The 11,881-nt window shown below is 49.3% G+C and overlaps 1 protein-coding gene across 1 annotated transcript; it reads left to right on the forward strand.

Moving 5' to 3' along the window:
• Nucleotides 1–323: 323 nt before the first annotated feature.
• Nucleotides 324–11,649, forward strand: RHOD (ras homolog family member D). Its single transcript, XM_074956638.1, has 6 exons — nucleotides 324–345; nucleotides 2,170–2,276; nucleotides 5,375–5,462; nucleotides 10,414–10,523; nucleotides 10,997–11,131; nucleotides 11,482–11,649. The coding sequence occupies exons 1-6, from the start codon at nucleotides 324–326 to the stop codon at nucleotides 11,647–11,649; spliced, it is 630 nt and encodes a 209-aa protein (XP_074812739.1).
• Nucleotides 11,650–11,881: the final 232 nt, after the last annotated feature.

An 11,881-nucleotide genomic window follows, 5' to 3' on the forward strand; every position in this document is an offset into this window, starting at 1 on the left:
CATCTGGGGTCATGAAGCAGCTCTGGAAGGTTCCCCGCAATTCACCAGTAGATGACAGTAACGAGCTTCCTAGTGTAGAACTTCAGGGCACAGGGCTTATAGCTTCCTGACTTGTTACACCCTCTCTGGATTCCTCTTCCTTCCCTGGGCCTCACAGCCTTCAGATTCCACCAGTCCCATCGACTCCAGAGGAGCTATGGCCAATTCACACCAGCTGGGGATCTGGCCCCATTCATTCCCCACATCCCTCTGCATCCTTGCAACGTCAGATCTAAGAGAAGGGGGTGAAGAACCAAGGCCTGGGAGCTGCAGGGGAAGTGGACATGGAGTCGGAGGGAGGGGCAGGTCTGTGGCTAGCAGGTGGGTGTCAGAATTAATCTATTAGACTTTTGGGGCTCAGGCAGAAGCTGTGCCCTGAGAACTCCTGCAGCTGGGCCAGAATCCCCTTTCTCAGCATGCTGTGATTGTCTGTGTCTCTCCCTCTCTCACACACACAGTGGGGCAGGAGGCGTTTTAAAAAAAACCCCAAGAGACGAAAGACAATTTTTTTTTTTTAAAAAAGATTAAAGAATCCTGGTTTGGGGCCAGTCTCCAGTTTTCTAAGTGGCTCTCCTGATTCTTGGGGGCCTGACTCTTGGTTGTGTAACTTTCAGAGTTGATGACTTGGTGCATGCATGTGTGGACTAGGAGCATACGTCAGGGTACGGCTGCACTGCAGGCAGGAGCTGTGATACCCAGGGCAAATATACAGACTCACACTAGCTCTGCTCAAGCTGGTGCAGCAAAAATAGTGTGGAGCCCACCACACCCTCTGGGTCTCAGCTCCACTGGCTTGGCTAAGCCAAGCCACCATCTGGGCCACTCCATCCACACTGCTACTTTTATGGCACTAGCTTGAGCTGAGCTAGTATGAGTCTGCCTAAGAACATAAGAATGGCCACATCAATGGTCCATCCAGCCCCATATCCAGTCTTCCAACAGTGCCCAATGCCAAATGCTTCAGAGGGAATGAACAGAACAGGGCAATTATCAAGAAATTGATCCCCTGTCATCCAGTCCCAGCATCTGGCAGTCAGAGGCTTAGGGACACCCAGAGCATGGGTTGTGTCCCCAAACATCTTAGGTAACAGCCATTGCTGAGCCTCCATGAACTTATCCAATTCTTTTTGAAGACTTTTAGCCTTCACAACCCCTCCTTGGCAATGTGTTCCACAGGTTAACCAGGTCAACATGGACTGGGAATCACACCTTGCACCTGTAGTGTAGATAGGATTCTATTTTTATTGGTGAATATTGGTACATGTCAATTTCACCATACACACCCACCCACCCTCCCCAAAGAAGAACTGTTTCCTTCACTAACCAGCTAAATGTACAGCAAGGCAAGGTAAAAAAACGCTGCTTGCGAACTGATTTGAGTTGGTATATTCTGATACATTGTTAAATCACAAATTGTCAACTGTTACAAAGCTTTACGGTTTTGAATCTCAGCATCTACTGCCATTAAATGATTGCCTGGCCCTCTCCCCCACTATGTGACACATAGGCCCAAGGATTTCCTGCAACTGTGAAAATTTAAATCTATACAAATCGGGGGGCAAAATGCTAAAATATCAACATCAATATTATCCATTGAAATTATAAAAATCCAAAGATTGAAATCTGCTACACCTGAGTCCAGATAGAGTGAGCATGCGTGCATGTGTGTGTCACTATTTACTCTCTCCTGTGCCAACCTGTTCCCTTGGCTTTAGTCACATTCCTGGCCACACCTGCCCCCGCTCTCCGCACCCCACGGGAGGCGACATGCAGGGTGTGGACCCCTCTGGCTCCCGGCCACACCCTCCTGCCAGAGCTGGGTGTAGGGTGGAAGCCAGTGTCACCTGCAGTCTCAGAGCCAAGAGTAACTCAGAGGAGTTACTCTTGGGGAGGAGGAGGCCTGGAGAGCGGAGGTCACTGACTCACCATACAGAAGGCAGGCTCAGGCGTGATCTGAGGGGGAAAGGAATCCTGCCCTATCCAGGTCTCAGGCTCTGGGATGGTGCCTGCTGGCAGGTGGCAGTTCAGGGCAGCTGAGTAATGGAGACAGGCAGAGCCCCCCTGGATGGGCTGTTAGGCACAGGGAGCTGGAGATGCAGTGAAGAGACAGGACACACTGCCGGACACCAGGGGGCATGGAGACGGAGCTCACTGAGATCAAAGCTGTGATTGTGGGGGACGGTGGCTGTGGAAAGACTTCCCTGCTCATGGTCTTCGCCAAGGGGGATTTCCCCAGGGTAAGAACCCCCCTCAGCCAGAATGACCTGGGGAGAGATACCCCTCCCCTCACACTGCTCCACCTAGGGGACCCTGCCCCAGAGAGACCCCTCTCCCCGCTTCCCCATGGGACCCTGTCCCTGCCCCAACCCCAGAGACATCCCCCTCCTCCCCTCACACTGCTTCTCCATGGGACACTGCCCTAGACCCCCCCTCCCCTCACATGGTTCCTCCCCCTGCATGGGACACAGACAGTGTCCCAGTCCAGATACACACAGCTTCCCCTGGGGGACCCCAACCCAGAGAGAACCCCCCTCACACTGCTCCCCACATGGAACCCTGAACTAGCCATGCTTGGCCCACCTGTTCTGTTTCCAAGGTAACCTCTGCCCCCACTGGGTCAAACCCCTGGTCCATAGAGCAGCCCCTCCTTGACACAAGCTCTCTGCCCCACACCCCCCTGCCAGGTGCTCTGAGTAAGCCCTCTGTGGAGCAAAGCCAGGCAGGAACCTCTGGGAGGAAACTCCCCCCATCAGCGAACTATGGGAGCCCAGCTGGCCAAGGGAAGTGAAAGTGATTGCTCTGGGGAGAGTCCTGGCCTCATCACATTCTCCCTGCCCAGGGAACCTGCTCTGCTAAGGCCACCAGCAAACACCCTCCCCAAGGAGCTGGCAGGAGCTCACCCAGACAGGATCGTCCTGGCAGCCAGTGGTGGCTAGAGAGATCCCAGCTCCGGGTCACCTCCAGCAATGAACTGGGGCATTTCCAGACTTCCCAGCTACATGCTGAGGTGCTGTAAGGCACTGGCTGCACACAAGTTGTAGCTGTGCCATTCTGGCTGTACACATACAGACCATGCTGTATAACCCCCTAGTGGTGACAGAGTTACACTAACAAATTTATTTGGGCATGCTGTACTAGTCTAAGGCGCTACAAGTACTCCTCGTTCTTTTTACTAGTACACCGGTTCTCAAACTTCATTGCACTGCAACCCCCCCCCCCAGACAACAAAAATTACTACAACATGGCCCCAGAAGGGGGGACAGAAGCCTGAGCCCACCCAAGCCCCACCACCTGGCACAGCAAGCCTAACACCAGCCCTGGCGACCCCATTAAAACAGGGTCCTGACCCACAGTTTGAGAACTGCTGCAGTAGTATAAACTCAGTAACCCCTTGGGGAAATGACCCCAAATTTTGCTCACTAACTGTACCCACACCTCCATGCGCCACACAAAATGTCAAAGGGACCCAAGTAACGGAGAGGCTTTTCTAGCATTTAGAAGAGTTGAGCTTGAAACAGAAAGTTGGTCTAGTCTAGACCTTAACTAGCCCATGCAGTTTGCTGAAGCATGCATACACCAGTACGGCCATCGGATCTATCACAGTGGTTTCATAAAAGGAGCCCAGTCACAAGGACACAGAGCTACTTCAGGTTTCTTGGGTGAAAAATCAAAGGTGGTCTTAATCTTTCAGGGCAAATCCTATGGAATTTAGTGGGGCAGGAAACAAGGGGGCTCTGTAGGAATTCCTCTACAAACTTACTATAGAAAGCAATGGAGAATGAAACATTTTCTAAAGGCTTTTGTGACCTGTTTTATATAATTCTCTAGCAGGGGTATCATGCCCTATTCAATGCTATAGGGTGGTTCAAAAAGATGATATGAAAGGTTGTTGTAGCCGTATTGGTCCCAGGGTATTAGACACACAAGGTGGGTGAGGGAATGTCTTCTAAAGAGAAAATCTTCCAAGCTCACACAGAGCTCTTCTTTGGAGCATGCATTGGGGCACTCTATATTGGCTGCCCTTCCACCTGAACAACTGCCCGCTGCTCACATCTCCCCACTAGCACCTTGGTGCTTGCTCTCAGGTTGCACCTCTCGCGTGGTAGAGGGGCAGCTTGGAAGAAGCACACAAAGCCAACACGTTCTTCTCCTTCAAACCCACCTCTGCTGCATGGCCTGCAAATGATGCCAACCTCCAAGCAACTGGGGAGCTCTGGTCACTGTGGGTTCCACTCACCATGGCCATCTTACTGTGTTTGTGGCAGCCACCCGTCCTCTTTGACTTCACGCTTGGCATGTAAACCCTCTGGGGCCGGAACCACTGCCTTGTTCTACATGTACAGGGCCAAGCACAATGGGGTGGCGCCTCTGGTAAGCAAATAGATCTGGGAAACCATTTTTTCGGTGAATACTAAATTTGCCCACAAATGCATTTTTTTAGAGCACCAAAAATATTCACAAACTTGGGTCAAATTCAGTGACTAGTTTGACCCCCTCCAAAAAATTGGGGGCAAAAAGGTTTTTAATAAAAGAAAATGTCACATTTCACTGTTTCAAAATGAAACATTTCATTTCAAAACAGTGTTTCATTTAGAAGTGTAGTCAGGTTTTTTAAAAATGAAAAAGGGTGAACACACCAAAAACAATCCAACATGAAACAAAACACTGGGAGGGAAATGTCTCTGCTCAAATGAAACATTCATTTGATCCAAAATGAATGTTTTTTTCTGGGTTGGGGGGGGGTCAGGGTTGGGGGGGGGGTTTGTTTGTTTGTTTTTGGTTTGTGTTTCAGCGAGAAAAACCCCCCAAAAAATCCATTTTGGTTCAAACTGATTTTTTTTCCTTTCAGTTCATCCCCAAACTGAACAATATTGGTTCAGCTCCACATGTAAATAAAACAATAAACCCCAGGGAGACACACAGCACAAGCACCCTAGAAAAATCACATGGGTGGGGAGGGGGGAAGAAAACACACTGTTGCAGTGAATGGATGGTACTGTCAGTGGTTAGGGGCCATCCTTGGGAGACCTCCATTCAAGTCCCTGCTCTTCCAAAGAGCTTCCTGTGTGACCTTGCTCTGCTCAGTGCCTCAGTTTCCCCATCTCTACAACGGAGGTACTACTTCCTTACCTCACAGAGGTGTTGTGAGGATAAACACATTACAGATTGTGAGACACTCAGTTGTTACGGTGATGGAGGTCATGTGAGTACTTTAGATAGACTGATAGAGAAGCGTTTAAAGAGGAATGAACGCTAGCTCCCCGTGGGCCAGCCTGCTGAGCAGTAGCGATGGCTGTCTTTCTTTCTTTCCAGCACAGTGACTCTCCCCTCCTAGGTCTATGTCCCCACAGTGTTTGAGAAGTACTCTGCCTCTTTCCAGATTGATTTGCACCGGCTTGCCACCAATCTGTGGGACACAGCGGGTATGTATAGGTAGACGATGGGGTGTACCAGGGGTACACAGGTCTTCCGGGGGTACATCAACTCATCTAGATATTTGTCTCATTTTACAACAGGCTACATAAAAAGCACTCTCTCAAGAAAGATCTTGGAGTCATTGTGGATAGTTGACTGAAAACAACCACTCAATGTGCAGTGGCAGTCAAAAGTGCAAACAATGTTGGGAATCATTAAGAAAGGGATAGATAAGAGAAAATATAATCCTATTGCTTTTATATAAATCCATGGTATGCCCACATCTGCATGTATTTATGCAGATGTGGTCACCCCATCTCAAAAAAAAGATATATTGGACTTGGAAAAGGTTCAGAAAAGGGAAACAATGATTATGGGTATGGAACAGCTGCTGTATGAAGAGAGGTTAATAAGACTGGGACTTTTCAGCTTGGAAAAGAGACAACTAAGGGGGGGGGGAAGAGACACATGATAGAGGTCTATAATATCATGACTGGTGTGGAGAAAGTAAATAAGGAAGTTTCAGAGTAACAGCCGTGTTAGTCTGTATTCGTAAAAAGAAAAAAGAAAAGGAGTACTTGTGGCACCTTAGAGACTAACCAGTTTATTTGAGCATGAGCTTTCGTGAGCTACAGCTCACTTCATCGGATGCATAGCATATTGTGGAAACTGCAGAAGGAAGTGTTATTCACTCCTTCTCATAGCATAAGAACTAGGGGTCACCAAATCATAGAATATCAGGGTGGGAAGGGACCTCAGGAAGTAGTCTAGTCCAACCCCCTGCTCAAAGCAGGACCAATCCCTAACTAAATCATCCCAGCCAGGGCTTCATCAAGCTGAACCTTAAAAACCTCAAAGGAAAAAAAGATTCTACCACCTGCCTAGGTAATGCATTCCAGTGCTTTACCACCCTCCTAGTAAAAAAGTTTTTCCTAACATCCAACCTAAATCTCCCCCACTGCAACTTGAGACCATTATTCCTTGTTCTGTCATCTGGTACCACTGAGATGAGTCTAGATCCATCCTCTTTGGAACCCCCTTTCAGGTAGTTGAAAGCAGCTATCAAATCCCCCCTCATTCTTCTCTTCCGCAGACTAAACATCCCCAGTTCCCTCAGCCTCTCCTCATAAACTCATGTGTTCCAGTCCCCTAATCATTTTTGTTGCCCTCCGCTGTACTCTTTCCAATTTTTCCACATCCTTCTTGTAGTGTGGGGCCCAAAACTGGACACAGTACTCCAGATGAGGCCTCACCAATGTTGAATAGAGGGGAACGATCACATTCCTTGGTCTGCTGGCAATGCCCCTACTTATACATCCCAAAATGCCATTGGTCTTCTGGGCAACAAGGGCACACTGTTGACTCATATCTAGCTACTCATCCACTGTAACCCCCTAGGTCCTTTTCTGCAGAACTGCTGCCTAGCCATTCGGTCCCTAGTTTGTAGCACTACATGGGATTTTTCTGTCCTAAGTGCAGTACTCTGCACTTGTCCTTGAACCTCAAATTTCTTTTGGCCCAATCCTCTAATTTGTCTAGGGCCCTCTGTAGCCTATCCCTACCCTCCAGCGTATCTACCTCTCCTCCCAGTTTAGTGTCATCTGCAAACTTGCTGAGGGTGCAATCCACACCATCCTCCAGATCATTAAGGAAGATATTGAACGAAACCGGCCCCAGGACTGATGCTTGGGGCACTCCGCTTGATACTGGCTGCCAACTAGACATGGAGCCATTCATCACTACCAGTTGAGCCCAATGATCTAGCCAGCTTTCTATCCACCTTACAGTCCATTCATCCAGCCCATACTTCTTTAACTTGCTGGCAAGAATACTGTAGGAGACCGTGTCAAAAGCTTTGCTAAAGTCAAGGAACAACACATCCACTGCTTTCCCCTCAACCACAGAGCCAGTTATCTCGTCATAGAAGGCAATAGATTAGTCAGGCATGACTTGCCCTTGGTGAATCCATGCTGACTGTTCCTGATCACTTTACTCTCCTCTAAGTGCTTCAGAATTGATTCCTTGAGGACCTGCTCCATGATTTTTCCAGGGACTGAGGTGAGGCTGACTGGCCTGTAGTTCCCAGGATCCTCCTCCTTCCCTTTTTCAAAGATGGGCACTACATTAGCCTTTTTCCAGTCGTCCGGGACTTCCCCTGATCGCCATGAGTTTTCAAAGATAATGGCCAATGGCTCTGCAATCACATCCGCCAACTCCTTTAGCACTCTCGAATGCAGTGCAATCTGGCCCCATGGACTTGTGCTCGTCCAGCTTTTCTAAATAGTCCCGAACCTCTTCTTTCTCCACAGAGGGCTGGTCACCTCCTCCCCATGCTGTGCTGCCCAGTGCAGTAGTCTGGGAGCTGACCTTGTTTGTGAAGACAGAGGCAAAAAAAAGCATTGAGTACATTAGCTTTTTCCACATCCTCTGCCACTAGGTTGCCTCCCTCATTCAGTAAGGGGCCCACACTTTCCTTGGCTTTCTTCTTGTTGCTAACATACCTGTAGAAACCCTTCTTGTTACTCTTAACATCCCTTGCCAGCTGCAACTCCAAGTGTTATTTGGCCTTCCTGATTTCACTCCTGCATGCCCGAGCAATATTTTTATACTCCTCCCTGGTCATTTGTCCAATCTTCCACTTCTTGTAAGCTTCTTTTTTGTGTTTAAGATCAGCAAGGATTTCACTGTTAAGCCAAGCTGGTCGCCTGCCATATTTACTATTCTTTCGACACATCGGGATGGTTTGTTCCTGTAACCTCAATAAGGATTCTTTAAAATACAGCCAGCTCTCCTGGACTCCTTTCCATGTTATTCTCTCAGGGGATCCTGCCCATCAGTTCCTTGAGGGAGTCAAAGTCTGCTCTTTTGAAGTCCAGGGTCTGTATTCTGCTGCTCTCCTTTCTTCCTTGTGTCAGGATCCTGAACTCGAAGTGAACTGAAATTAATAAGCAGCAGGTTTAAAACAAACAAAAGGAGATATTTCTTCACACAATGCAGAGTCAACCTGTGGAACTCTTTGCCAGAAGATGTTCTGAAGGCCAAGACTATAACAGCATTCAAAAAAGAACTAGATAAATTCATGGAGGATAGGTCCATCAATGGCTATTAGCCAGGATGGGCAGGGATGGGGTCTCTAGCCTCTGTTTGCCAGAAGCTAGGAATGAGCGACAGGGAATGGCTCAGTTGATGATTACCTGTTCTGTTCATTCCCTCTTGGGAACCTGGCACTGGCCACTGTTGGAAGACAGGATACTGGGCTAGATGGACCTTTGATCTGACCCATTATGGCCATTATGTTCACTAGCAAAGTCGGTACAAACTAAGATTTCATACAGACAGACAATGACTTGTTTATACTGCTCTGTATAGTATACACTGACATGTTCAGAATACAAATATTGTGCTATTTATTTTATAACCTTATGGTAAAAATGAGAAAGTAAGCAATTTTCCACTACCAGTGTGTTGTGACACCTGTAGGTTTATGTCGGATTTTGTAAGCAAGTAATTTTAAGTGAGGTAAAACTTGGGATATGCAAGACAAATCAGACTCCTAAAAGGGGTACAGTAGTCAGGAAAGGTCACAGGGATAAGGCTTGGGGCATGGCTTGCTATGCAAATCGTAGTTGGAGCTCGATTGTGTACACTATACATGTGTGTTGGGGTGTGGCATATTATGCAAATCAGTGGGTGGCTTTTATTAGCATGCAAATTTGGGGTAGAAAAAGAAACACTTTCAAACAAGCCAATTTTTACCACAATGGTTTTTGAAAGAAAGTGACATTTCTTACAAGTTTTTTTTTTAAAGCAGATTTTCCTCATGTTCAGAAAAAATATATATATATTTTTAGCCTTCCTTTTCTTAAAACATTTCCCTGGAAACAGAAGGGCCCCTTTCCCACAGGCCCACATCAGCACCCTGGGATCAAAGTTCTTTCTGGGTTCTGCTGTTGGCATCCTGAGCTCTATCCCCTACCTTGAACTTAAAGTGACACAGCCCAGGACTGCTGGCCCCCCATCCCTTCCAACAGGAGCCAGGCCTCAAATTCATGAGATCTGTAATAAACTGGGAGCTTTCTTTCTTTCTGGTTTCTGAGCCATTACCTTGTCAGACTTCCTCCACTCCATAGGGGCTAGAACCTTCCTTTTTATTTAAATGTAGCTGAGAGTGACCCCAAATCAGGAGCTGGAGCTTTTGGGGAAATACCAGCTGTCGTGATAAAATCATGAGACGCATCACAGCTACATTGCAAAAGCAGGGCTATCATTCAGATAATGGGTGTGCAGAGGGATGGGGACTCCAGGCATGGGTGAATAGGGGGGCGGAAGGCTATTTGTCTATCTTCACAGTATCTGACCTCCTTTCAATCTTTAGTGTATTTATCCTCGCAAGGCCCCTGTGAGGTAGGGAACTGCTATAATCCCCATTGTACAGATGGGGAAACTGAGGCATGGCACAGCTAACAGACTCACCCCAGGTTACATAGGAAGTCTGTGGCACAGCAGGGACTTGAACCCAGCCCAGCTAGGACAATGCCAGGCAGGCCAAGGAGAAAAGAGTCAAGAGGGGATTCCCCTGGTACTTAGAAGTAGCTATGGATCACCACTCCTCGAATCTGTGCCAGCTACTGGGGGGCTCTCTGCAGGGCAGGGCCACGCCAGGGTCTATTTGGAGTGGCAGAGAGTAAGTTTGTGAGAGTTCATGCGTGTGCTAGAGTTTACATGTGTACACATGTACATGCACCCGTGCATATGTGAGTGTGAGTGTGCATGCGCATATGTATCAGCCCATGTTAGTGTGTCAATAGTGTGAGTGCACCAGTGGGTGGCTGAATACACACACATGGTTGGCTGTCCCTGGGGGCTGGATCCCCTCTCACATACAGAGGATGGGGAAGGGTTGGGGACCCTGCACTTGAAGGGGAGGGGTACTTAGTGACCTCTATCTCCTCCTCATAGGGCAGGAAGATTACAACAGGCTCCGCCCCCTCTCCTACACAGGAGCCCACGTGATTCTCATGTGCTTCGACGTCACCACTCCCAACAGCTTCGACAACATTCTCACAAAGGTAACAAAACTTCTATAGATCAAATGGAAGAGGCTGGGACTGGAGTAGCTGGAAGCTCCTGCCACAGCCAGTGCTGCTGCCCTGCTCCCTGCAGCACCCCCTTCTGGGAGAGGCTGGGACTGGAGTAGCCGGGAGCTCCCCCCACACAGCCACTGCTCCCACCCCGCTCCCTGCAGTGCCAGGCTGGGACTGGAGTAGTCGGGAGCTCCCCCACAGCCAACCCCAATTTCGTGAGCATTCATGGCCTGCCATACAATTTCCATACCCAGATGTGGCCCTCAGGCCAAAAAGTTTGCCCACCCCTGCTCTAGCTCTGTTCTGCTGGCCTCTATTGTGTTCCTTAGGGGTATGTCCCATTCTCTGATTTAATGGGGATGAACATGGGGCTCAGACCCTCCCGCAAAGCCTCTGAGGACATGTGGGGTCTCCCACCCCAGTGCTCAGCCCCCGTCTCCATCTCTCTCCCTGCATAGTGGTACCCAGAGGTGAATCACTTCTGCAAGGGCATCCCCATCGTGCTGGTGGGCTGCAAGACTGACCTGAGGAAGGACAAGGTCCTTCTGAGGCAGCTCCATGAGGACCAGCTGGAGCCCATCACCTACCATAAGGTGACAAAGCCCCTCCCCGCCCTTGGCCAACACATGCCATCCTGAATCCTCAGGAAGGAAAAATAGTCCCTCCCAGAGATAATGGGCCAGGGTTCAGCCAAGCTCCTAGACTCCATGCTGGGATGAGGTTGTGGCAAGGCAACGATTCAGTCAGCTGAAGCAGGGCATGTCCTGGGCCCTGCCAGAGACTCGAGGAAGCCCAGGAATGGTAGCTGGGGAGGTGATGCCCAATGGGAATGGATCCTGGAGGCCCCAGGCTGTACAATGGGCACAACATGCCTTCAGCAGGGACCCCACCCCCTGCCCAGCCCTATGCCTTCTGTGGGTCTCACGCCACTCCCCTGTTGCAGGCAGAGGCCATGGCCCGGGAGGTGCACGCTGTCACCTACCTCGAGTGCTCGGCCAAGTACCAGGAGAACATCACCGACATCTTCATGGAGGCCTCCAGCGCCGCCTTGAGCACCATGCGGAAGAGCCAGCGCAAACAAAAACCCAAGAGGAGCTGCCTGCTCTCCTAGCCACCTCCATACTCCTCCTGGGGACACCCCAGTGTCCTGCACCCATCCCAGGGCCATCTCTGCCCTCCAGCATCTCCATGGGCATCGGGTCCCACGCAGCAGGGACTGACAGGGCAGATCTTGCCCTCCTCGCAGCATGCATCACCAGGGATGAATGATGCCACAGGAAGGGCAAATACCTCCCCCATAGTCTGACACAGAATGAGACCAGAGTGGAGAAGGAGCCACATTC

Source organism: Natator depressus, chromosome 6 (genome assembly GCF_965152275.1).
Source record: "Natator depressus isolate rNatDep1 chromosome 6, rNatDep2.hap1, whole genome shotgun sequence".
Taxonomy (NCBI): Eukaryota; Metazoa; Chordata; order Testudines; family Cheloniidae; genus Natator; species Natator depressus.

What these genes read in the sequence shown, in the direction of transcription:
- RHOD (XM_074956638.1), top strand. Translation starts at nt 324, where the DNA reads ATGGAGTCGGAGGGAGGGGCAG. An exon ending in CCAAGGGGGATTTCCCCAGG is followed by an intron (nt 2,277 to 5,374) that starts GTAAGAACCCCC and finishes CTCCCCTCCTAG; the next exon opens with GTCTATGTCCCCACAGTGTT. An exon ending in TCGACAACATTCTCACAAAG is followed by an intron (nt 10,524 to 10,996) that starts GTAACAAAACTT and finishes CTCCCTGCATAG; the next exon opens with TGGTACCCAGAGGTGAATCA.